At 38.1% G+C, this 27,872-nt stretch overlaps 2 protein-coding genes across 5 annotated transcripts; both read right to left on the reverse strand.

The window, feature by feature from the left end:
- Positions 345-16,627, reverse strand: LOC109831670 (DNA polymerase epsilon subunit C-like). 4 transcript variants are annotated; one of them, XM_020399048.1, is made up of 8 exons: positions 16,515-16,627; positions 15,988-16,235; positions 15,764-15,884; positions 4,137-4,209; positions 2,985-3,078; positions 1,683-1,796; positions 1,543-1,600; positions 345-1,217 (listed from the first exon to the last, which is right to left on the reverse strand). In XM_020399048.1, the coding sequence occupies exons 3-8, from the start codon at positions 15,773-15,775 to the stop codon at positions 792-794; spliced, it is 777 nt and encodes a 258-aa protein (XP_020254637.1). In that variant the 5' UTR covers positions 15,776-15,884; positions 15,988-16,235; positions 16,515-16,627; the 3' UTR covers positions 345-791. The 4 variants fall into 4 exon arrangements, with proteins under 4 accessions (XP_020254637.1, XP_020254636.1, XP_020254635.1 ...); XM_020399047.1 differs by having other exon boundaries at positions 15,988-16,627; XM_020399046.1 differs by lacking the exons at positions 15,764-15,884; positions 15,988-16,235; positions 16,515-16,627 and adding an exon at positions 6,695-6,817.
- LOC109831672 (putative disease resistance protein RGA3) lies at positions 16,639-20,690 on the reverse strand. Its single transcript, XM_020399049.1, is given in 2 exon segments — positions 16,639-17,892; positions 17,894-20,690. Coding segments are annotated over 2 exon segments (3,063 nt in total). The 5' UTR covers positions 19,957-20,690; the 3' UTR covers positions 16,639-16,892.

The following is a 27,872-nucleotide window of genomic DNA, read 5'->3' on the forward strand; positions in this document are numbered from 1 at the left end:
AATAAATGTTAAACAATGACAATATCTGAATCAGGTAAATTATGAAAACTTGCACAATCAGCTTCATGTTAGATAAATCTATACAAAAAGGCACCAAAAAGCCTTGATCTCAATTTTCAATAAATGTTAAACAATGACAATATCTGAATCAGGTAAATTATGAAAACTTGCACAATCAGCTTCATGTTAGATAAATCTATACAAAAAGGCACCAAAAAGCCTTGATCTCAATTTTCCTCCCCTAGGTAAGTTTTAATTTGGGTTAATAGCACACTGGCCCCTTGTAAAATAAATGTTAAACAATGACAATATCTGAATCAGGTAAATTATGAAAACTTGCACAATCAGCTTCATGTTAGATAAATCTATACAAAAAGGCACCAAAAAGCCTTGATCTCAATTTTCCTCCCCTAGGTAAGTTTTAATTTGGGTTAATAGCACACTGGCCCCTTGTAATCCCTTCATTTTGAACCTAGGACTTAAATAGGTTCATTGCTGCAGATAGACCTCCTGGGTTAAACTTTTTGACTATTTTACCGTGGGTGCAATCTTGGTGGATATTGCCCCTAGGTGAAATTAGTGAATATATCTAAGGGTAAAAGAGTTCAAAAAATTAATGTAGGCTCTATCTGTAACAATGAAACTATAGAAGTTGGAAAATCAAAACAGCAATACTACAGGTGTAACCAACCCTCCCTATTTCCAGACTTGCCTACAATCTAAACTACAGGTGTAACCAACCCTCCCTATTTCCAGACTTGCCTACAATCTATGTATCAGTCCTACAATAATCAACCTTCTTCGTTATCATAGTCCTCTTCCTCCTCATCTACTCTATCATTCAACAAAGAAAGCTTAAGAGGGTCTATGACCATCTTATTTATATCAGACATCGGCAATCCTTCAAATTCTTCATGCTTCGGTTCATGATGTTCTCCAGATGCATCTTCACTCTTATTCAACTCCAAATTCAAGTCAAAGTTTCGAACAGGGGGTTTACTATCACCAACTATAGTGTTCTTGTTCTCGTCTGGTGATTTTAAATCTTCAGGTTTGTTGTCGTCGTCATGTTGTGGAGAAGTTCCTGGGTCATCTTCGAACTTGTCATATCGAGTACTCTCAACTCTACGGCCACTGCCTTTAGGCCTGCCTCTGCCTCGAACTCTTCCTCGTCCTCGACCACTGTTGCTGCTGCTATTTTGGCCTGCTATTATCTCCTGAACCCATCCAAAAAAACAACATTGCGTAAGTACTGATCCTTTTGTAAGGAATAATTTGAGGTACACAAAGTGAAGTCCCCTGTATATTTGGGGGGTTGTGCATAAACCTCCCCCACGCACTCGCCCAACACACGCACACATGCGCGCTCGCACACGCAAAACATAATAAAATTTTCAAAATTGCACTTGACCCTAAACTTTTTGAAATTTTACGTAAATGATATTAGCAAAGCACATGGTAACTTAAAGTAAAAGCTGCCAATCATGGTGCTTAAATGAGACAAGTGCAAGGGTTTCTTCTATAACACAAGAAATTGCTTACAGTTTTGCTTCTTTTCAAGTCCCCATCACTGTTGTTGCCCCCGTCAGCAGCAGCTTTTCTAGAGGCAAATACACCATTTCAGTTGAATTAGTGATGAGTCAGTAAAAGTAGCAGCTTCATGTATAAGTTTCAAATCTAACCTTCGCTTGGAAGATTTATCGTCACCACCTGCATCTGAACCTCCTAGATCTGGCACTTTGCTGACTATGTCCTTGAGAAAATCGAAGACATTGAAACTATGGACACACTGCTTTCTGAACTCAAAAGAAAAAGTGAAATACATCAAAATCCACACCAAAACTAATAACCGAATCATATGGTGCATGATTAATGAGCATGGCCTGAAGGTACACAAGGTCGCCTAAATTAATAATAAAAAAATATACAGCACAAAAAATTTCTAGCAAGGAACAAATCATCAGTCGATCTCTACAGTCACCAGCAATTAAGGATGCTGGGTGAATTATGTCCTACATAAATGGTTCTAACTTTAATACATAGAGTCTATAGGCCTTTAACTTCCAAAATTAATCAAAGCCCAAAGGTACATTAAATTTTTTGGCTTATTATACCTTTAAGAGTACAGATCCACTTCCAACTACAATGTCAACAACCAAACCATTAATTAAATGAACCACTTTCTTGCATAAGTCTGCTTTCTTATAACAGGAGACAGTCAACGACTCAACGATATATGTTAACTTAAGCCAGTGCCATGACCATATTCTCAAGTAGGTTTGCTAATTTAATTTTTTATTTTAAGAATTTAAATTGTTTATTGCTTTCTAACACTGTCTTTATAGTAGATGGTAATAAATCAAATAATCATTATTAACCCTCGACAAAGACGAAGGTACGTGCATGCACTCTTGGGGATATTTGGCAAATAAGATCATATATTAGCTAGTAGACAGCAAGTAACTCATTAGATGGCATGCGATCACATGTCAAAAATATTTAGGAGGCAAATGGATCACCTTTTGGCTCAAAAGTTAAAAGATTGAGAATATTACATACCTTTTGATAACAGCTAATTACTTTGTTGATTACTTTACTAAAATTTGGTTGTTTCATGCATGAATAGATAAAAAATGCATTTGTGTGAATTAATATACATATAATTGGACGAAATATACGTATATAGTTGTGTCCTCGTGTGTTGATTTTGAACAATCTCATCTTTGACACCCCATGTCAACGTCAAAGCAGGAAACTAGTGCCAGTATCTACTAACCAAGTTCATAATTCTGCACATGTATACAAGTCATCTACCCGGGATAAAAAATTATGATATCACTAATTTAGAGGGGTGAAAGAATATAACACTGAAGAAAACAAACAACCTTCTTCTGAAGGGAGGTAAAACTGCAGAAAAGAAACAAGGTATCTTCCAAAAAAAAATACTACTTTGGATTCATGTCAACATGATTTATCTTACTTACAGATGCAAAGAGCCCATTGTCTTCACCCCTTTCTGAAGAGTAATGTCATATGTCCTGTCACAAAGGTCTTGCAGAAACAATTCCAAGGCTTTAGCTGCAAAATCATTCAGTAAAGGGACAAATAAATCTTCATAAGTAATATTAATAACCATTCCCTAACTATAGAAGATGCATGCAATTGATATGCAGAAGATAAAAAACAGAAGTAATGACGCTACTCTTTCGAAGAAACAAAGTCACAGTATCCTATTTGCATACAGAAATCCAAACCACGTATCTGAATACAATTTAGTCAAATAGATAGCAGAATAAGAATCCCTGTTTGACTCCTTGGATTTAGTTATGCCATGAAGCTGAATGTAGTTCATCGGCATCAGCTACCCATCAGAATGAAGACGGCTATGTAGTGAAAGGCTTCATGAAAAATATAAGGAAACAATCATAACAGGCTGTAAACCCTGACTAATGCAAAATTGCTGTCCAAGGAAAACAATGGACAGACAAGGGTTTGCCTTATACTAAAAGTATCATTTGATGGTAAGAAAACCAATTAAAAATATTGAATGTTTTTCCTTGTAGAGAATCTATATTTTGCTTCTTCTACAATCTTGCAAGTACAGGAGAATTTGGAATTGCTCCAATGCGGCAACTATTGTTCTAAGATTCAATGAAAGAAACTTGTTTATTCATAAGTTTGCCGTGCCAAGAATTTTGCACAGGTTTTAGAGGGTTGCTGAGAAGTGCAGCCAATAGTAAAAATTTTCGCAATAGTCTGCTGCTCAATACTCGGTCCTTGATAGGAAAAGGCGATGGTGGTAATGATGGTCACATGAGAATGAATAAGTGTGCCATTGTTGCATGAAATTAATCAATGTGTACATGTCCAAAACGATAGGTGTCGAATAGTTAATGATGCAAAATTAGCAGTTTGAATCAGTTAATGATTTCTCATTTTCATAGACTCAACATCTATGAAATGTTTGAGTCTGATATTTCTTAAGCACTTTCTGCACGTGCAAAACAATGTCTGGGAAACCCATCGAAGCAGAGATCTTCATTTCAAGAATAAGGTAACTATTTAGGTGAGTACAACTACAATATGATTATCTTAGTTAGACACAATTGACTGCAGCAAAGATTGGAAGGACTTACACACTAATACAGGAGTTGCCATTGCTATCTTTCCCACATCTTCATCTGCTTGCATTATCTTTTTTATTCGAGACTGCTAGAAGATAGAATGTATCAGATAATATGTTCCATATGAAAAAAAAAGTCAAATCACAAAAGAAAAGGTTTTGATAAGATAGAATTAAATGACAAACTAACACCCTAAAACTTAGCCAGAAATGAGAGAAAAACTACCGGAAAAAATCTGCATCCACTAGCCAGTCAAATTATAATGAAATACAAATTATAAAATACACCAACTTCGAGATGACGTATCACGTTACGACTTTGTGATAAAACTACACCTACTAGGAACCTAGCTTAATATACATAAGCATATGCATGCAGCTACACCTGAAACATACCTAAATAGGAAAAAGATTCAACAGTTTTTCCTTGCAAATGGAGTATAATTAGGCGAAAATACCACAATAATTAAAAGCAGCAGAAACAAAGCAGTCTATTCCAAACCAAATCCTATGGCTATCATTCAACCTACTAATGGAGACCACCAACTTCTAGTTACCACACAAAAAAAAAAAAGAAAAAAAAAAGAAAAGAAAAGGTGGTGGTATAGCCCAAGTAAAAGCCATGTCCTTTTCAGAAATAAGGATGAACCCACTTGAATTAGACTTCACTTCCTGTCACTATATACTATTAGGCAGTCCAACATTAGGTAAACAATAATGTTGTAAAAAAGTAGTCATATTGTTAAAAAAACCAGAATAACGATGAACCCACTTGAATTAGAGTGGATGTACCCTCAGTTAATGTCAGCACAAACAAAAATTGTGCCTTTATTACAGGAAGCTCAGCCTTCTAGGACTCCACAGATCCAATTTTAGAAAGAACAGATCTATAAACTGCACGATAAATGTGTAAGGCCTCGGCTGAACTGAATTCGGATTACATGGGAAATTTTGCAGTTCTCTACTGAGACCTGCTCATAAGTTGAATACAGCCTATATCTAATATGACAAAACCCTAAGACCCTGATCCTACTTCCCAAGCTCACAAACTCTCAGCACTCGGTTATTGTAACACCTGATAAGGCTTCTTCTTCTTCTTCTTGGGTTCTATGAAGTAAATTCTTGAGTTTCGGCACTCTGTAGCTGATGTTACTTCTCACTTTCGAGTCCATGACTACAAACAGAAGCAACAAGCAACTTGGCTTCCTGCTACGTTTGCTCCTTGTACGGCTAGTTTTTGCTGCCAAACATTTGATGCATGATAGTACTACATAAAAAGTTTCAATTAAGTTCACAAACTAATTGTGATTGTTCTGATTGAAGATCTGCTTTTTGTGTTTACCTGCTTTGGGACACATCTCATGTATGCGTGCTTATGTGAAAAATCCATTCAATGTAATTTTGCATAATTCATAAATTTGGCGTATAAAATTGTTTGTGTTATGCCTTGCCTGACTGAATGCGTAAAACACATTTTTACAGTATTGCCTGAATAAAATGGAAAGTCCTAGAAACTACTTACAAGTTGATGTCATTTACAATATCATCAAAATGTGTTACCACGACCCAAATTAAATTGAAAGCTAGTGACAGGAAGTGCCATTGGAAGTGGTATATGGTTTTTTGTCTCGAAGGATTCCATGAGAACAGAGAGATCCTTTATATCTCAATACATTGGTCTCTTGTGTAAGAGAAATATCATTCCATATTTTTTTTTCAGTTAAGGAAGGTCTAGCTCTTAGCGTGTTACTGGCGTTAAACTTAAGATGCAATTGATAATAAATATGGTAATTATTTATGTTCGATTGACTAAGTGTCCTTTCTATGGCAACAAATCAGCCCAGCGGTCTAGTGGATATTCAGTTGAAAACGACATAGTCCCGTGTCCAGCAACAACTACAGTGGAACTCTCGTCTTTCTCCCCAATTACATATCATTTTCATTCTATCACACTTTCTTTAACGATCCAACTTAAAAGTTCAAATTGCTTTTAAATATTGTGTAATATAATCACTGAGAAAATAATATGCAACAATGAGGTCTTGATTCCTAATTCTTAGCTAACAGTACAAGTGAGCTACATATTCTTCATTTGGCAATAATAGTAACTTTCGTATTTGGTACAAATTTAAATTTTCATAAAGCACCCCAACAACTATGATAGTGAATCCCGTTGCTTCAAGAACTCGAATGGGAATCTATCTTAGCCAAAAACCCTTACCCCACTTTGCAAACCTCACATCAATAACCTAACCAACGTAAGGTGCTTGCTTCTACCAAAACGAGTAACTAGATGGAACATAAATATATTAACAGTAGCAGCAAAAAAGAGTATATGCGTTTAAACCGAATAAGCGCCTGTAGAGATTATAATATAAATTATTGTGTCAAAAAATATAAAAGAGGGCTTGAAAATTATCATGTTCAACCCCCTAAACTCAAAAACCCAAAACCTAATCAAAACAAAACAATACCCAGATACTAAAATCTCATAAAGAACAAAACCCATTTGCCAAAATCAACTAAAAAGGCAAAAAAGATCAAACTTGAACCCAAAGATAGAGATATTACAGCGGGAAAGCGAGTATCGAGCTTCTTCCTCATAGGTCAAAGCCTTTTCTTCTACGTCTGATGCAGTCGCGAGAGAGAGAGAGAGAGAGAGATCAAATACTTTTTTTTTTTAAATAAAGAAAATAATACTTCTCGGTTGAAAGAAGAGAAGCGAGAAAAGAACCGACTTTTGTTGGATTTTGGATTTTCGTCGCCGGGACCGCTTCAGTTTCATTTCCCTGTTCGGTTATAAACAGCAAACAGGATATTTAGCATATACTGATAGTTAGATGGCGAGGTTTGATTTGAGTTAACGGTCAAGATGGACCGGATAAAATGTTTTGTGTTTAAAAGAAACAGCGAAATGTTCGGTCACCAAGGCATTTCCAACTCCACGTGGATTCTCTTGGCGGCATCCCCTGGAAAAAATTCTAGGTTTTGTGCGGTCGTGAATCGGGTAAGCGGGTTGGGTTTATTTGCGGTTTGATTTTGGATCCAACAGGATTGGCGGTTGTTCTCGTGCAACTTTTTGCAATTTGCGGCCCTTTGGAAGTTGCTGTGGAAGTTTTGTGAATCGACCAGGTTTGGCGATTTTTTTTTATGGAAGTTGCTCTTCCCTCCTTTAGACTCTCAATAAAATTCTTAAACAGAGCTAAAAAGTTAACCATCTAATCAGAATAGAGAGATTATGTAATTGTCCGACCCTTTGGAACATGCTAGTTGAGATGCACGTGCAATGCAGGTTATTGAATATCATGATTATTTAAACTGATAAAAATAGAATAAAAAAAAAAGAAAACAAAGTTTTTTGTGGAATTGATCAACTCAATAATCTCTCTTTCAAATGAAATATTGTCATTGTTTTTTTCGACCAAGACTGTGGCCACGTGATCTACTATTTATGAGTTATAAACACATTAATCTAGTACAACATCTCTGTTTTTTAGTATCTTGAAGTCTTCAAAAGATGGATGGTCATTCAATTCGCAAATGAATTTTGCATATGAATTTACGTACAATATGTCTATTAAACTTTTAGTTGTGGTTAGGCTCATATTCACATTAACTTTTAGTTATGGTTTCACTCACATTTACATTATCTAATATTCTCATTCAATTTTTATAGCTCATTCTTCATATCATAGAAGTATAACTGATAGTACGAAGAATTATTTTCTTGCGAAATTAGAGCAGGGAGATTATGATATATTTTGCCATGTACTCTAAATATTAAAAAAAATTCTTTGATGCAAGGTCCCTATCAAATCTTGCCCCAAACGATGTGAATGAAAAATGCTATTGTAACTCACTTGCCTAGGGCAATTGTTATTGTATATAGGACTTATATTCATCTGGAATATCCATATCTGCTAAGTGGATTTTACTGTTGTGAGAGTAAAATGTTAGAGACTCGTATTCAAACTTTTTGACTCTATAGAAAACACACGAATTTGGATTGCATAGCTTATATATCATAAAGAACATACTGGTTCATGAAGAATTTTCCCTAATAACGATATTATTACAACGATATTACTATTTAGTATTAAATCAATTTTATTAGATAAAATTATATGACCCTTTTAATAAATTATAAAGTATATATATGGAAACCTCGATGCTTATAGCCAGTAGTTGGGCTCCACAAAATAGATTAACTTTACATTGTAGCTTGCTATTGGTAGTAATGTTGGCAATGCCATTACCTTTCCCCTTTATCTTATTATTCATGCTTTTCTGATCTAAGTTCTCTTTTTCTAATCACTCAATTGGCTATATTTAGTTTTTATAATAGCAAATGTTAGAATATTCTCTTCTGTTAAAAAAGCGTTGACATGATTTTCTTAAAAAATATATACACATAGTAGTAATAGTAAAACATTGGCTTGAAGCCTTTTAGAGTGAGGTTCTTTCTATGCTAAAATGGTGATGTAGTGATTACACAATTCAAAAGTCAAAGAAGAAATTTCTACAAAGTAAAAATAATTTAATATGTCAAATTTATAACTAATTTATACAATATACATGAGCAGTGCAGATAGCTATAGAAAGTAAGATATATATTTTTATGAAAACTCCGTAGTGACTAACTAACTATAATCATCCCAATTTAAGCAGAAATAATTATTATTTTAGTTACTAATTTGATACGCATGACTATAAAATAAATCTCAAGTAAAAAATAGGAATTAAGATTGTATTATCCTGTAGGTAAATAAATGTTATTAGAGCTCATCTTTATATTAAATTTGAAAGTAATAATTTAAATTATTAAGCGCCAAATATTAGTTCATGTGAGAAAGTAAAGTAAAATATGGCCTGTATACATATATACTCAATCAATCAAACGTATTAAAACTATGATTACTACAATCAAAATTATATTGTGAGTTCGCATTAAATATAATTTATAGAAAATAGTACACTAAAGTCAAAATCATTTTAACCACTATATAGATTCTCTAATTTTTTTTGCATATATAAACTATATTGTCCAGAAATAGTGATGTGTGCACTTAACTATGACCTAATATTCTAAAGACCAACTTACTCTTTAATATCATCATTAATTAATGTATCCATGCATTATATAGAAAACACAATGAAAATTTAGAAAAAAAAAAAAAAAACACCCTCAAAAGTTTTTAAATTTGTAGAAAACACACTAAAAATTTGTAATTTGCAAATACTCAAAACTATTAAACATTACATTGAAATCAAGGAATTACAAAAAATCATTAAAAAATTTAAAACTTTGGAGGGATAGTTTTCAATGTACTAAACTTTAAGGGTGTTTTTTTTATAAATTTTAAATTTAATAGATTTTTAATCAGTTATGTTCTTTTCAAAAAAGTTATGGGTAATATTGACCATCACAAGTTTTTCCTAAACCTATACTTTTAAATGGAGTATACTATTTTTTATAAATTTTTAATTTTCTAGGGGCTAGCTGTTAGTAATTCTCATGGTGTTTTTTTATAAATTATGAATTTTAGGGTTTTGTTATAATTTTTTAAACTTATAGGCTTTTTCTACATATTGTAAATTGTTTATAGACTATTTATAATTCCTATATTTTTAATTTACTAATGAGTTTGAAATTCTTAGAGTGTTTTTTATAAAATTTGAATTTTGAGGGTTTGTTTGTAATTTTTGAAACTTTAAGGGTGTTTTCTATAAGTTATATATTATACAGGGGGTATTTGTAATTCCTATATTTTCAATGTACTGTTAGGTTGGAAATTATCAGGATTTTTATAAATTTTACAATTTTGAGGATTTTATTTGTAATTTGTAAAAGTTCAGAGTTTTTATTGTAAATTCCATAAAATTTTAGGGTTGTTTTTGTTATTTGTAGGTTTTTAGTGTGTTTATAGGTTTAAAATTTTCAAGGTGTTTTTTATAAATTTTGAATTTTTAAGGGTGTTTTTTGTAATTTTTAAAACTTAGAAGATATTTTCTCTAAAGTAAAAAAAAATTAGTTTCTAGCTAGCATATGTTTTTTAGATTTTTCATGGAATTGAAATAAGTAAAATTTATAATTTTCAATATGTTTAATAAAATTTTGAATTTGTAGGGGTGTTTTTGTAATTTAAAAAGTTAGATGATATTTTTTACAAAGTCCAAAACCTTTTAGGTGCTGGCTAGCATATGTTAATTACCAATCCAAAGAAGATAGGGTAATTAGAATAGATTAGGATAACAATATAATATTTAAAGTTAAGGGTAATATTAACCATGAAAAGATTTTCCCGAACTCGTAAGTTTAAAGAGAGTATGATTATGGAATTTTTGCTCTTGAAGATATTTTCAAAAAAGACCCAATCTAAACTTTTATCCAAAAATCGATCCATTCCAAACTTTATTACAGAAATCGACCCAATTTCTGTCACGTCAACATCGTGGTCAGAAACTGGGTCGTTTTAAAAAAAATTAAATTCCTAATCAGTCGGGGTTGGCAATCCCGATAATTAGGACCACCTCTCCTTCCCTGCGGGATTACCAAGGAGAACTAGGGGCCAAACTCTTCGGGGTTGCCAACCCTGACCATAATAGTTAGGTTTTCCAACCCCGATTGTTTTGACACTTCGCCAACAACTACGAAGATATCAACCAAATGGTTGAGATTTCCAATTCCGATCATTTGGCAGACCTAAACCAAAATGATCAGGGTTGACAACCCCGATCATTTGGCAGACTCTCCGCCTTGCTCAAAAACGGGGAATCGACTAAGGGGCAAAATAGTCGGGGTTCCCAACCCCAACTATTTATGGTGGGGCCCTACCACTTATATATACCAAGTGATCCCCTCTTCCCTCACAGTATTGATTTTTTCTCTCTCTTTAACTCCGGCCTCTCATTCTCATTCGCCTACTCGAGTCTCCTAACCCCATTTTTGTGGCTGAAATTCAATGAGGAAGTTTGCAAAAGACGTCTAGGGTAATTTCTCTTCGTTCTCTCTCTTTTAACATTTGAAAATCTAGGATTTTCCTCTCTTCTTCAACATTCAAATCTAGGGTTTATATCAAAATCTAATTTCTAGGGTTTGAATTTTAATATCAATCACTATCTTTGTGGTGTTTCAAATTCTTTGTGTGTGGATTTATAGTTATATGATAATGATATTATTTGCATCTAGGGTTTTCCTCTCTTATTCAATGGCCTGATAACTTTTTTTAATTTTTTTGCATTTAAATGACATAATCTAATTTTTTTTCCATAGGTTGAACAATATGGTTTTTATTGCTTGCTCTTATGGTGGGAAAATTAATTATAGAATAAATAATATGCCAACATACGTTGGAGGGGTAACGACACTGTTAATGATCTTAGAATTATGTAGTTACTATAACTTAATTAAGGAATTACACCGAGTTACTGAAATTGATCCACGAAAGTACTGACAAAAAATAATATGCAATTGGCCCATAATTTTTGATAGAACGTCCGAAGTTGAGATCTCAAATGATCATCATATGAGTATTATGTTTGCTTTGAGCAAGTCACAACCAACAGTAGGATTGTTTATTAAAAAGTTTCCATGTAGTTCGTGCCGAATGTTCAAACCTCCAGGAGAATTCTCATGCATGTTAGATTTGGGAGTTGAGTCTGACAGTTTTCTTTCTTCTTCGAGTGAAATGGAGCAGACTCAATTTCAATATCTAAGTGCACCTCATTTGGGGGAACGTCAAATATTATGAACAATGAAGTCCCTTATGAAAATATGAGGCCATTAAGAGGGGCAATGACTGAAGAGGATGAAAGAAACAATGACTCTGAAAGTGAAGAACAAGATAGTGCATCAATTGACAACATGTAATTTGTGATTGAAGATGTTGAAGAGAATCTAGAATGGTCTGATGAGACTTATGTTGATAATAAATATGTTGAGTACGAAGAGCCACCTCCCGACGAGTTTGAAGATGATGAGTTGATTCGTTCTTCCATAGTACAAGATATTGGCATCAACCAAAGTTCAACTGGTAGAAGAGATGAGGACTTCACTTTTAAAGTTGGAGATTTATTCGAGAATAAGGACTAATTGGTTGATACTATTCGTGATTACTCTATCAAAAAGAATGTCATATTCAAGCAAGTTAAAAGCAATTGCACAAGTTCTGATGCAATTTGTTTTATGAATACAGAAAGAAAAGGTCAGGTTGAGAGAAATGAAGCTGATTACGCATGTCCTTGGAAGTCATATGCATTTGCCGGAAAGAAACACAATGGGCATTTTAGGATCACAGAATACGGTGTTCACATATGTAGCAATTCGTTATTAGAGCAAGATCATAGTGGTGCATCTGCCTCTTACATAGTGCGACTAATTATGCCAAAATTAAAGAAGAATCTTAAACTAACTTCTGGTCATATAATTGATAGAGTGCTAGATACGAGGTTCATTGAAATATCATATAGTAAAGCATGGAATTCAAGGAGAATTGCGATGACAAAAATATTATTTTTAATCATTTTAAATTTTCAATGTTATTACTATTATGTGATCATTTAAACTGTTTAATATATGCAAGGCCCGAGTACTACTATTGTTGATCATACTCGTGCACATTTGAGTTGGGGTTTGACAGATTCACAGGCCTAATATTATGTTCGTCAAGCAGGTTTTTTTAAAATCTTCACAAATAAAATGGGTAAGACTCGATTGACCTCTCTTGACGGCATTGATTGAACGATGGAGGCCAGAGACAAATACATTCTACATGCATCAAGGAGAGTCAACTATTACTCTGCAGGATGTAAGGGTATTACTTGGCCTCAAAGTGGATAGAGATGCTGTTATAGGTGTTGGCCTTTTTGTTTTGATGATGTTTTAACAAATAATTTACAACTAATATTGTTTGTCTAGTGTGTTTTGATGATGTTTTAACAAATAATTTACAACTAATATTGTTTGTCTAGTGTTTGTGTTTTCGTATTTATTCTAGGCAAACAATAAACAAATAATTTACAACTAATATTGTTTGTCTAGTGTTTGTGTTTTCGTATTTATTCTAGGCAAACAATACATTGGAGGATGGATGGAATATGAGATATAAAATGATCTGTCATAATATTCATCTTAAGTATTGCTGTTAATTGACATTCTTAAAGTCATTTTTTTCATAATTACCAAGGAAAAATTGGTCATAGGAGCCGCACCTAACTTGACTTATTCAGTGCATAAATTACTTTGTTCAAAGTATTAACAGAAAAGTGCGAGCTGAAGAACCAATTATACTTGGTTTTTAAAGATTGTAATCTTCCAAATAGGAATTTACCTATATCAACCACTTTAATAAATATGTTACTTGCATATGTAACCTTCAAACCCTTAAAGAACAGTGTCAATATTTATACCCTGAATCTCAAGACATCCCCTCTACCCTTCAGTTATAATTAATATGAAACTAGAAAAAAAATCCAGTAAGAACCTTGCATTACGAGGCTGCTAAGCAAGTTGAGATAGTATTGGTTATCGAACCACCTTGAAGTCTTGAGGTCTAGAGGGACCGAGGCATTGTCTCTCCCATTTGTTGGGCATATTGACTGCAAAGATCTTCAGAATTTATAACTTCTGTATTCAAGGGACAATGGAGGTCCTTCGTATGCTGGCTAACCATATAGTCTCCCTATGATTTACATTCAAATTCTTACACAAAGAAGAAATTAAAAGATTCAGACTTGAAATTTTAGACGAATAAATATATAAATACCTCAATATTCATTTAGCTTCTTAAACAGGGAGGCAAATAAGGAAGTTTGCACATAAAGATTCAAACTTCCACTCTCATGTCACATGGAACAAACAAAAAAGTCAAGTGATGAAGATAATAGAAAATTTGCTCCTGACAAAATATGCAACATCTCAATACTTCCATCAGTTTCATTACCAGCATTACATCATTCTAGACAAAAACGCATCCTAAACAAGCAAATAAAACTTGATCTTGTTCACTGACTCTCCATCTAAACATTGAAATAACAATGGTTCTCTCTAGTTTGCCCATCACTTCCAGCAAGCACATTAATATTCTCCATCTTTATCATAGATTTAGCAAAATCCCTAAAGAAAAGCTCCCAAACCTGAGCATAAGCCCAAACTAACTCTATAACACTCTCTTCTACACTCTCGGAAACAAGTGGTTCATCACTCTGAAGCAAGCCGAGGCTGCTAAGCAAGTTGAGATAGTATTGGTTATCGAACCACCTTGAAGTCTTGAGGTCTAGAGGGACCGAGGCCATTCAGTCATAGCATAAGCAGTACTCCACAGGAACTAAATATGAAAGTTCGTTTGTTATTTTACATGGCTACATAGGCTGAAAGTTTTAATACTCCTAAAAATGTATACTGACTCCTTTTTACCATATCAACCTGCAAAAAAAATTTACGATTAGGGGCAATGGAGGAGAATTGAATATTGCTGGAGCAATATCAGACATTGCAGGACACCATGATGAGCTTGAAGAGCTTGTGACACGCAGTAGATTAGGGGTTTGAGTAGCATAGAGAAAGTTTGATTCGTGAAAGATTACACACAGAGAGCTATAAAATTTATGATTTGCGGGATCATAACAAATATAAGCACTTTGAGATTTGATATATGCACTTTGAGATTTGAAATATCTAAGGAAACACATGAGCATAAGTGAGGAAGAAGTTTATGAACATTATATGGCGGGAGCCAAGGAAAGCAAATGCAACCAAATATTCTTAGTTTGTGACAGTTCAGTTGATCATGAAAAGGTGTTTCAAACGGAGAGTTGTCATCAAGTATTAGGGTGGGTAGACGGTTGATTAAATATACAGCTGTAATTGAGAACTTTGCTTTGAGCAGTAGCTTCATGAGCTCCATTAGTGACAAAGCCAAATTTTGAAAGACACTTAGTGAGAGCAGTATCTATATATATGAGATATAAAATGATCTGTCATGATATTCATCTTAAGTATTGCTGTTAGTTGACATTCTTAAAAGTTATTTTTTTTTCATAATTACCAAGGAAAAATTGGTCATAGGAGCCGCACCTAACTTGACTTATTCAGTGCATAAATTACTTTGTTCAAAGTATTAACAGAAAAGTGCGAGCTGAAGAACCAATTATACTTGGTTTTTAAAGATTGTAATCTTCCAAATAGGAATTTACCTATATCAACCACTTTAATAAATATGTTACTTGCATATGTAACCTTCAAAACCTTAAAGAACAGTGTCAATATTTATACCCCGAATCACAAGCCATCCCCTCTACCCTTCAGTTATAATTAATATGAAACTAGAAAAAAAATCCAGTAAGAACCTTGCATTAACGCAACAAGCATCAAACATAAAGGACTTTATTGTGATTTACAGTCAAGATGAGTAGACGACGAATTGAAAATCAATGCATTCTTGGATTGTATAACGCCATTAATAGCCTTGCATTAACGCAAAAAGCATCAAACGAAGAGGCAATCAAGTAGTGACCTAAAGGGGAAATTCAACCTATATATGTAGTAGACTCAGGAAGCGAACCTTTACATTCAAATTCTGACACAAAGAAGAAATTAAAAGATTTAGACTTGAAATTTTAGACGAATAAATATATAAATACCTCAATATTCATTTAGCTTCTTAAACGGGGAGGCAAATAAAGAAGTTTGCACATAAAGATTCAAACTTCTACTCTCATATCTTCTCTCTGAATTGGCATATGAAGAAGTTTGAAGGCAGAACTGCATATCACCAGAACAAAAAGGCAATTAACCGACGAAATTCGCCCTTCATCTTAGGAACTCTATTATGCAAAATAAGGAGTAGATTTATCATAAACTTCACCTTTTGTTTGTGATATGAGAAGCCCAACTTCATGCATGGTAAGGGAAAAGGAAATAGCTGCACCGGCTAAAGAAGCTCGCATAAAACAGACGCAAAATCAAATTATAGCCCGACTCAAAGAAGACCTGCCTTCTTCTGAGAAGTCTATGTAAGAAATGAAGAGCAGCATGAAAATCTTGTAAACAGTCTCGTCGAGCAGCTTCTACGTTATGTTAGCTGTGAATACTTGTGGCTCAACACGTACAAAACTGAAGTTTGATAAATAAAGAACTCATGAATTAAGAGCCAGACATACATAAGATTAGAGCTAGACATATTATTGCGCAACAGCAGCAACAAAAATAACATAAAACCCTAGCAAGTGCTCATAACATCAGGAACCTTTAAAAAAAAAAATCTAAAAGGATAAATTTTACCCTGGACGCTCAACATCAAGTCTTGTCCCCTATTTCAAGCGTAGCGGCAGATGCTTTCCTAGGAGCACAAAAGCAAACAAACAAAAGAAAAAGACAAAAAAGTGTACACACCTCTCATTTTCTTTGCGGTGAGACAACAATATTAGGGATGTGTTTAATGTTGGGCCAATCGGCGCCTTCGTCCTCCGCGCACCGCTCCTTCAGCGTCTCGTTGCAGCCATAGATCTCAACGAAGGCATCCGCGGCAGCGATTGGAGCTGATAAGCTTCAGTGATTTCTAAAGAGTCCAGGGAAGAGAGGGCTTGGAGGCTACGAGGCAGCGACTTTGCAGTACTGTACTTTCCCAGTTGGATGAATAAGAGCGAAGTTCCGTTGCGCAACAACCACGGGTTGATGTCTCCCTCGCTCTCCAGATTCCCACAGTCAATCCATAGACGTGTGACAGACGTGAGTTTTCTCAATGGTTCAACGTGGAGCAGCAAGGGGTCATCAATGGCAGCAAGGGGCCATCGCAGGGACGAACTCCTCCTCCTCCTCCTCCTTCCCCTTAATTGACGCTGTTGCTGCTTGCACGAGCTTGGGACACTTCTCAATCCGTAGCCAAGCAAGGTGGGAAAGAGCCTTTAGACCCTCAACTGACATCAGCCCTCCCATGTCTCCCAATGTCAGCTCTTTTAGTGACGTTAATCTTCTGCACGCCTCTTTGGAGGGAAAGGATGTTATGTGGTTCCAACCTGACAGTCTAAGTTCAGAAAGAGAAGTAAGGGCGACCGCGTCGGTAGCCATCTTCAGCTTTGGGCAATATTCAATCGCTAGGCTTTCGATGGAGTGCAGATGCTGAAAGCCTTCCTCTGCGTGCTGATCCGCAAGAGCTTCGCAACGCCTAATCTCCAACGTCCTGAGGGCGGTGAGGCGATGCCGCAGCAAGCCGGCCACTGATGTTAAATTTCCACATCTTGCAATCTCCATGTGGGTGAGGGAAGGAGAGGAGGAGGACGAGGATGGAGTAGCCGGGAAGAATGTTGGAGAATCGGACAATCCCACATCCAGTAACGTCAAGCTCTGTAGACTTAGGGGCAGAGGAGGCAGTGCCTTCAGTTTGGGACACCCCGAGATTTCGAGTTTTTCAAGGAGAGGCCAGCAAGGTGCCGTCTCTGCTCCAAATCCGGACCACTCTTCCAATTGATCACAATCTTCGATTTCTAAAATCTTCAGTTGCTGAAATCCACCTTCAAAGCCAATTTGCTCAAGTCCTGTTAGTGAATCCAATCTCAATTCATTGAGATAGGGAAGCTTCCCGAGAGAAGGAAGGTGCTTCCATGCCGTGTTCTGGTAAAGAACAACGCGCTCTAGATTTTTTAACAAACCTTTTTCCATCCAATATGGAGACCTTGCACCTCGGTACCGTGTAATTCGGAGTTCCTTGAGGCTATCAGGCGGATGGAGGCAATCGAGCACCTTTTCATACTCCTCTGCTGCATCAGGGAATATGATTTGGCAGCAGATGTCTCAAGTTAATAAGGTTATTCAAGACCAAAACTGGAGAAGTTTCAATATTGCCACAATCAAGTACCCGCAGGTGGTAAAGCTTGCAGATTGAACTAGGCAACCGAGTAGAACGATGACGAACTGACAAATATCTGAGATGCCTCAAGTTACCTATTTCACACGGCAACACTTCCATTTCTTTAATAGTGATGCGCAACACTCGAATGCTTTCTAGTGATTCAAACATTTGTCGGAAAGCCGCGGCATGCTCATTATTGTATCCATTGAATTTTAGAATCAGGGTGTGCAAGTTCTTCCATTTGTCCATATCTTTGAGAAGATCAAGATCACCGGTTTCAAAGTACAAATGACGTACTGTGTTTGGGATCTCGTTGATTGACATATCTCCAACAAATGTAAAGCATTCACCATGAGATACTTTGCTTGACAGATCATGCAAAAGATCATGCATGATGTAAACTTCTTCCAATCTTTGAGTTAAGGGATTTTTGATTTGCTGACGAAATGGTTCAAGGAATGACAGTTTGGCTAACTCATCAAAGTAGAGGCTTCCAATATCCTCTGGTGCTTGTGCTGGATTCTGAGGAGATTGTTGGATGAAGCCGAGCGCCATCCACATTAAAACTAGATCATCTTTGAAAAAACGGTGATCTTGAGGAAAGGTGCTGAGAAATGCAAAACAAGGTCTTAGGTGCTTCGGTAAATAATAGTAGCTCAACATCAGAGCCGGCATCACACAATCTCTCTGTGGTCCGTAATCTGATATACGACTAGATCGCAGAATATTCGTCCAGTGACTGTCATCCAAGTTAGAACGCAATAACGCTCCAATCGTCTTGGCAGCCAGCGGCAAGCCTCCAAGCCTTCCAGCTATTTGCTCGCCAATTGATTGCAGCTTCCCATGATTATGGGGATTTGTTCCAGCAAATGCGTATCGGTTGAAAAGTGATAAGAAGTCATTACCATCCAAGGGTTTTAACTTCATCGACTCGTTTGCCGTCCTTCCCAAAGCTAGTGTAGCCATTTCGGCGACCTTCTCCGATCTGGTAGTTAAAATGATTTTACTTCCTTTAAGTCCACACCTCAACGGAGCAAACAACGTCTGCCAACTAGAGAGATCGTCGCCATTCCAAACGTCATCCAAGACGAGGAGAAATTTCTTAGATGACACCAAGGCCTCGAGAGCTTCCTGTAGTGGGCCAAGTCCTCCAACGTCCGGTCTCCTTTGTGCAGCGCATTCTAGGATGTCTCCCGTAATCTTTTTAACATCAAAGCGAGTGGAGACACACACCCAAATTTTGATGCCAAAGGAACTCTGTAAGGTGTCATCCCCGTAGACGACTTGTGCAAGGGTTGTCTTTCCGACTCCTCCGAGGCCCTCAATGGAGAAAAGAGAGATGCCCTCGTGATCCTCATTAGCGATGGGCGCCCACGTCAACCACTGTAACACTTCCTTCCTATCCCCATCCCTTCCCAGCACATCTCTCTCCCTTACAATAGGTCCAGTTTCACGAAGTTGTTCTTGCTGCTGTTGTTGCTGCTGCTGTTGTTGGTTACGCTCTGTTACTAAACGGTTAAAAACTTCAACGCCTGCCGCCACTTCACTTAGCCTCTTGACAGCCCCCCTTAGCTTCTCGAGGGTGGGGTCGGATTTAAAGGCTCTTTTACTAAACTTGGAAACTCTTCGTTTAGAATCGGAAACAAAACGACTCACCTTGCTGCCACGAGGCCCTCTTCCTGCAGCATCCGCCTCTGTTCGCTTCTGTATGTCAGTATAATCGAGATCGTCGAGTACGTCACTGGCCATGTAGATAGCACCCTTAAGTTGCCATAGCCATTTGTCGAGGTCTCCGGTTATTTCTCCTTGCCCGCTCTCCGCTGCGTTTACGACAGCTTGGATACGAGGAAGAGCAGCCTCGAGACTTTGAAGCTCGTCGTTCATTCGTCTTCGCCGAGAAAAAAACTGGTCTGCTGCGTAGTCAAACCCAACCTCCACCAGCTTCTGAATGATTTTGCTTGCAATCACATCTCCGACAACCACCATATTTGATTTTTTTTTTCTACTCCCTCTTCGTTTTTCTTTTTTGCAGGTTCTATTGAGATGGTGATTATCGACTTGTTGAGACCAAGATAAAGGGTTACAGCCAAGCATCCACTTATTTTATCAAAGTCAAGCGTCAATTGTTTTTTATTAAAGCCAACCAGGTCCATGTCTCTTTGTCCATTTCTTTTTATTAAAGCCTTAGGCGATGAGTCATCCTGGACTGAGTCATCCTGGATAGCTATTGGAAAAAGAGGTTTGGCTCGCGGTCCAACCGCGAGCCAAATAGCAGGATTCATAGCTATTAGCGTCCTGGATAGTTGATTGAGGGGGTATGGTGAGTCATCCTGGACTGAGTCGCATTCATGATGAAAATAATGGATAGCTATTAGCATAGCTTTCGAGGTCAAATCGCCTCTTGATTCGGCTTGCGAGAGGGACGATAAGTACCGCCTTACTAGTCAGCCTCACAAGTTGCCAGTACAGCCGAGTGAATGAGGGTGGTCGATTCGAATGATGGGTCGAATGAGAGCTGGCCTCGACTCGTCCTGGCTCTGGAAGGTTGAGTGAGTGCCTAGGTGACCCAAGTTGCCTCTGGCTGGGTTGAGCTCGCATGATTGATGCTAAGATCCGACACGTGTCGGCTTCATGAGGATGATCAATACTTCAGGTTAATTGATGTTATAACAAATTCTATTCTTTTTTTCTTTCTTTTTTTTTGTATTGTTCTTATCAAATCTTTACATCAGCCTCATCAAATCTTTAGTAGTTTAAACATAATCCCCCAAATCATTGAGTTTGCTTTTAGTTCTGTAATACCCACTAACTAATCTCCAATTTACCACTAACCATATATACCTAAATGGTATGAACTCAATGGTACATCCTGCTAAATTATACTAAATATGAATCAATATAATTGAGAAACCATGTGTATTATTATGTGTAAAATGTTATGCTTGTTGAAACATGATACTGATATTAGATGTGTGTACGATACAGAAGCTTAATTAAATAATTTTCTTGCTATGATCTTGATAACGTTTTAGTTACATTAAAAAATGAGGCTGTGACTATATAACAATTAATAAGTATCACTCTCTTGTTATAATCCATGTACACATGAGAAATTTTCCTATGGCAGGTGCATGAATGCAGTTTCCCGCATGAATTTTAAATATGGCTTACATCATTCCAACTATGAATTCTAAAAGTTTTAAAGAGTCAGCTTTAGGCATAAAAGTTTAGATCATTATGTAATACCTACTCCCCTTTCCGCCTAACTCTTTCCTTTTCTCCCGAAATCTCCCTCAAGCTCATCGTGTCAACTCATGTTTGTAGTCTAAATTGTCCGCGAGTCCTTATCAATCACATGGTCGGTAAAATAAATTTATCATCCCTCAAATCAAAATCCAACAAACCAACAAAAATTAATTGGCAGTAAACTGCGACAAAAGGGTGCAACGTAGGATCTATAGCCCATCACCATCAGCTTAGCCTTAAACGACTAAGTCCTATAAACACTCTGTCTGTCGAGCAACTAGAGAGAGAAATGAAGACCTCTAGCTAGTTAGAAAATAAAGGAGAAGGAAGGGGAATTTATTCAATCCGTCTTTAGAAATTGTTATCTTCTAGATCTAATATGCAGGCAAACATATTTTGTCTTGCTTTTTGTTGAATATCCTCATTTAAATTCTCAATTCGTAGCACTCTATCATTTTCTAGTTCTCTAAGAATTTGTTCTCATTATTATTATGCAAGCATATTTGTCTTGCTTTCTATTGAATTCGTTCTCATTTTTATTATTATACAAGCATATTTTATCTTGCTCATTATTATTATGCAAGCATTCCTTCAACTCTTATATTTTTTAAAAAGGGAAATTTTTAAAATAGACCACTTTTGCTAAATATTTAGCAAAATAGACCACTTTGCTAAATATTTAGCAAAATATAGGCAAAAAAGAGGTCGATTTTGAAAAAGAAGGCTCAGAAAACATACAGGACTACTAGTCTCGTATGTTTAGAGCCAACTTAATCATCGCTTAGTGGACTCAGAAAACATACGGGACTACTAGTCCCGGGACTACTAGTCCCGTTTGTTTTTTGAGTTCATTACCAAAACGTACGGGACTAGTAGTCTCGTACATTTTGCAGAGAAATATTCGCATGTGCCCAGCAAATCCACGAGACTAGTAGTCCCGTGGATTTGCTGTCTAAATAAGTGGGCTCCGTAATTTCTTCGGGACTAGTAGTCCCGTAGAATTGCAGACTACATAAACCCCAGTTGTGCCCCAAATTAGGGCACAACCGCTTCCCTCTCTTTCTCTCGTGATCTCCCTCTCTCTCTCTCCCTCTCTCTTACTCCCGATCTCCCCCTCTCTCTTTCCCGAGCTCTTTCTCTGGATCTCCCTCTCTCCCAAACCTTATCTCACTCTCTCCCATGCCGATCAACGTCCCAAACCCGATCTCCATCCTATCCCAAACCTGACCCAACAATCCAGATCTCTCTTTCTCCCAAACCCAACTCCCAACTCACCTCTTCCTCCGTCAAATCTGACGCCGACGCCGTCTATTCTCTCCGAGGCCGACGAGATCCGAAATTTCATCAAGTTATAAATTTTATATTTTTTCATAAATTTCTCTAATTTCCTATAGTTAATATTGTATATCTAGAAGAATTATGTAATTATGATTGAATGTATGGAAAAAAATATAATTTTTATATGATGAATTTTAATTCTTTAGTTAAAATGGCGAATGGAATACCGATTATTTGCTTATTTAATAGAAAACTGAATGTTGGAATGAATAATATGCCTATATACGATGGAGGCTCTAGGAAAATGTTCATGTTGTCTAGAAATTGTAATTTTGATAGAATGATGGCGCAAATATACAGAGTTACTGGAATTAATCATGTCGAAAATGTCATTAAGGTCTTCTGTAATTGTCTAATAAATGATCAAAGAACAATTGTTGTAGAGATCACCAATGATGAAGAATTGAATGACATGATACAACTTGCGGAGAAACAAATTTCAATCGAGTTGTTCATTGAAAATATTCAAATGTCTGGGGTTACTGAAGTTTCATATGCTCGCGGAGAATTCTCCCGCATGCTTGAAAATCAAATCTCGTTATCTCAAAGTGCCTTGCGCTTAAAAAGTGACTCGGGTGCAATGTCAAATGACGTGTTCCACGACTCGCCGGGTCATGTTTCAGTTGATTTACCGGTTGGTTCTATAATAGAAGAGGATGAGGATGAGGATATAGATGCTGAAGAGGAGGAACATCTTGATAGTATGCAGTGTGCAATTGGAGAGACCAATGATGACGTAAGTTGGATGGATGAATATTGCGTAAATAATGACTATGTAGAGTCTGAAGAGCCGTTGCCAGAAGAGTTTCAAAATGATGAGTGGATAAATGCCTCACAAGCTGAGTTCGTCGAGTACGCAAAACAAGCGAACTTGAGGGGTCACGAATCGCCGAAGTATCAAAAAGATGAACGAAACACACCCGGAGGCTTGCGTAAGCGCGAGCTACCAAATGGTGACTCGCATGAGTGCGAGCCACCAAATGGTGGGTCGCACCCATGCAAGCCACCAAATGGTGGCTCGCACATATGCGAGCCACCAAATGGTCGCTCGCACAGTCCCGAGCCACCACGACTCTTTTTGACTCCCAAGACTCCCAAAACGCGGATTTCGATGATTTTTAAGGATTCTTTCGTCCCAGGGCCTCCCCAACTGTTTTGAGGCTATCCCTAAACGCGTTTAAGCGGTTATTAACTGCAAATAATGTTTAAACATCAATTCTTATCCGAAAACATGTCTCCAAAAGCCTATAAATAGAAGCCTAGGGTCTTCTTTCAAGAGGATCTGAAGTTGAGAAGGCGAGGTGCTGTGAAATTGTCCAGTTAACCACGAATTTCAGAGGAGAATCATCAGATCTTGGCGAATTTTTCATAAAGAAAATCCTTCGAAAGGTTTGTGATTCTTTCCCCTTCTTTCCTCCGGATTAAACTTGGTTTTAATCTCGAGAAGAGTCACAATCTCGCTTGGTCGTGATTATCGCTGCCACAATTGTTTCCTTCGTGAAACAAGAGCGTAGTTATAGTGTTAACCGGGTTTGATCTGCGGTGGTCCACGGACTAACTCGTCCCCAGCACAGACAAAGATCCCACGCAAAGCAGCGGGAGATAAACTACTGCTGCGTTTTGTTTGATAAAGTTATAATCTTTATTTTTTTCATTGTAAGAAGATCTTATAAAAAGATCAATTCTTTCAGTTTGAACTTGTAATCGATAAACCGTGTAACAGGTTTGAAAGCAATGGAAAAAGCAACTTTTGACGAAAACAAACTGGCGACCACAGTGGGAGCCGACAGCTTTTCTGCCGGAGCTGTAGTGTCGCAGCCAAAGATCATCATCCCGATCAACGAAGAGGTCGAGTACGAGTTTGACCAGGCAAAGTATGAGGAATTCTTATCCTCATCTTCCAGATCATCCTCTCCTCGCAGGAATAGGAGAGACTCCACAAAGAAGATTCGGGGGCACTCGGATCTAAAGGTTCAAAACCAAGATCCTCATACCGTAGCGGCTCAAGGCACACCTTACAAAGCCGAGGCCACTACTGAAAACACGCCGACATTATCAAAGAGAGCGCGTCAAAGATGACGTCAACGCATCGCACGCCAGTTGGCCAAAGCTTCCGAGCTAGTTGATGGGGTCCGCTATGAAGCGGATCTGAAGTCCAGAAGACGCCACCCGCCACGACAGCAAGCGAGCAACTGTTTCAAATCAACGACGAATGAATGAGTCCCCGTTAAGAGGACACGTTCAACTCTTGAAGAACGAATTCAGAAACGCCGCGCGTTACTTGCGCACGCAAGAATTCTGGTACAAGAAGCCAAGAAATTACAAACAAACGATGTAGACAATAAACTGTCAAAACCACGTCAAATCTGGAGGCCAAAATCCAAAACAAGGCCCGGAAAAACGAGTTGTTGGCTGCTGGCTCGGCCAGGGCCGAGCCACCAAATGCTGGCTCGGCTAAGGCAGGCTGAGCCATCAAACACTAGCCCGCGCCACCTCCGAGCCAGCCATGCCCTGTTTGAAGAAAATTCGCCTCCCGCGATCGTTTTCGAGTCTCCGACAGCTCCTGTTCCTGTTCTGATGACTTCCTCACCTTCGGTAGAACCTTACGACAGCGTGGACTTGTCCCGATTCAAAGTGAAGATTACGGATCGTCTCGGTCCTTTGCATGGAAATCAAGTCAAAGTTCCAATTAAAGAACACCTAGTTCAAGCAAATGGACCCCGTATGGTTCGTCAGACTGGGGGTTGTACGCGATTCCCCAGTAAGTCAAAGATCCCTCTTGCGGAGAAAGTTCCGATAACCACTCGCCTAGGATTGCGAATTGAAGTCCAAGAGCCCGTTGGGTCCTCACGCGCACGAAGGCGTGGTTCCAAACGAGTGACTCTTGAGAATGATGACAGGGTGTTATACCCTCAAAGAGAGCTATGTTCGTCAGAAGACGACGACGTTAGAATGGGAGAATTATGCCAGCACAAGATAGGTTGCTCCGATAATCATATCGGCGAGTTGTACTATCAGGCTGGGGGTACGAACAAATCTCGAAAGAGAAATACCCGGGAAATGAATTCTCTTTGTCCATGTACCAAACTTATCAATGCGGTATTATCGGAGTGTAGCTGCTCCATGACCGCCTCGCAAAGGATTTCGGTATTTGAAAGACTTTCTACAGAAACGCTAAGACACAAGTCAAGACGTTTCCGTAAAAGGAAGCCGGCCGTTCAAGAACGTGAATTCTCAGAAGTCACGATTAACATGACAGACAAAGGAAAATCCACGCGACGTTTTAGTCCCGAACATTTTCCACAAATATCCCAGCGATTGACTCGGCTACAAACCGGGGCTATCAGGCCTAGAGATTATAGGAGAATTCAGAGAGGGCATTCCTCAGACGATGAAGCATCAGACGCAAACTCTGCGATCGCTTCAGATGCCACTGTGTCCAGCACGGGACAGACTCGAGAATCATTCATGATCACTACTGAACAGATGGCTCAACTCCTTCAAGAAGCTTTGGCTAAGAAGAAAGAGGACTTTAAAATCGAGATGGATATGGCTGTGCAACGGGTCAAAGATTTACATGCCCAACAACTCCAGGAGTTGTCAAATCAACACGGTGAATCTAGTCGTCGCCACACTACCAATCAAGTAGATAGCGACTCAGAAGTGGAGGAGAATATCAATGCCGATGTTCTGCTTGAGGATAAAAATACTAAAGATGTCCTTAACACTGGGGGTTGCCCCACCAACAATACCAACACTGGGGGTGGTACCACTATCCCTTTCCAAAATCGCCAGAAGAAAGATGCAGGTGAAGACCTTAAGATGAAAGACCTTGAAAGCAAAATCAATGCTTTGATGTCTGCTCAAGAGGTAAAGAAGACCGGCATTCTGTGTCCTTACCCGAAAGAGTGAGACTCAATTCCATACCCAGCGAAGTTCAATTTGATTAACTTCACACCGTTTGATGGAAGGGGTTCCCCTACTCAACACTTGATTTATTTCAAGTTCCACATGGGGATCATTTCTGGCAATGAACCTCTGATGGTATGATCGTTCGTAGGAACCCTTCGTGCAGCTGCCTTTGATTGGTACCGCCGTCTTAAACCGGGGAGTATCAATAGCTGGGATGACATGAAAAGCATGTTTCTCGCCAATTTCTTTGACGATGACACTGAAGTGTCAATCAGAACACTATTTGAAGAGAAAAAGAAAGATGGAGAACTCATTGAGAACTTTGTTAAGCGCTTCCGGAACAAGGCAATGAATTGCCGAGATCCGGTCACGGAGGAATTCATCCTCCAAACATGCCACAACAACCTTTCCTTAGATGTGTTAGAAGCTATGAGCACTGCACCATCTATAACATGGAAGGAATTGAAAGTGCGAGGAGAGCAGGCTGAACGCTTCCTCAAAAGGAAGAAAGCTGAAAGGGGGCAACCAGTAAACAATACCCAGAAACAGAACTTTACTCCCCGTGGTAAAAGGAAGGGGTAGGCGAACACAGTGGATGCAAATCAGATATTCCAATTACAACCCCAACAGCAGCCTCAACAACAAGCGCCGAAGCAACAAACGCCTCAATGGCAACAACGACCTCCAAGGCAACAGAAAACTTCTGAGCCAAAATTCTCGAAGGAATATTCCTTCAAAGAAGATGAGGTCCCTGGTATCTTCAAGTATTTGCTGGAGAACAACAAAATTAAGCTGCCTCCAATCACTGATCACGAGGAAGCTAAGAAAATTACAGATCCGCGATACTGCGCATTCCACAGAACAGTCCATCATCCCACGAAGACGTGCTACACTCTCAAGGACAAGATTCAGGCCTTGATCGATGTTGGAATCATCACTCCGAAGCAGCCCAAAGAAAAGAAGGTGGGTGCGAATGCGATTTTTATTAGCTTTGGCTCTGTCCCTCTGGCATGGTTTCAGCCAGAGCCCGTATCCAAAGTACAGGTGAAGACTGTCAACGATGATCCTTACGGACAACGTCAGAAAGGACTTGTGCAACACATGACTCCTAACGGCGAAATTCTTTGGGTCCACCCAGACTTGCTCGAAGATGAGCAATGGGCATGATCCTCATCTAAAAAGAAGTCCAAAAGTAAGGGCAAAGCTTGCTGTCCCACCACAGCAATTCCTAAAAAAGATGATGAAGGTATCTCTACCTTGTCACTTTTTGAAGATGAACGAGAGGCTCTTGTTACCAGGGGTGGGAATGAATACCATTACAAGTACCCCGAAACCTCTGACGCGAATGCCAAAACTCTTGTTACCAGGGGTGGGAATGAATACCATTACAAGTACCCCGAAACCTC

Source organism: Asparagus officinalis, chromosome 2, assembly GCF_001876935.1.
Source record: "Asparagus officinalis chromosome 2, Aspof.V1, whole genome shotgun sequence".
In the NCBI taxonomy this organism is placed as follows: domain Eukaryota; kingdom Viridiplantae; phylum Streptophyta; class Magnoliopsida; order Asparagales; family Asparagaceae; genus Asparagus; species Asparagus officinalis.

Excerpts from the sequence above, each read along its gene's own strand:
- LOC109831670 (XM_020399045.1), bottom strand. The coding sequence starts at position 6,727 with ATGAGGAAGAAGCTCGATACTCGCTTTCCCGCT. Across the intron at positions 1,797-2,984 it reads ACAATGGGCTCTTTGCATCT|AAAGCAGTGTGTCCATAGTT; the intron begins GTAAGTAAGATA and ends TTTTGAGTTCAG. Across the intron at positions 1,601-1,682 it reads GATAAATCTTCCAAGCGAAG|AAAAGCTGCTGCTGACGGGG; the intron begins GTTAGATTTGAA and ends ATTTGCCTCTAG.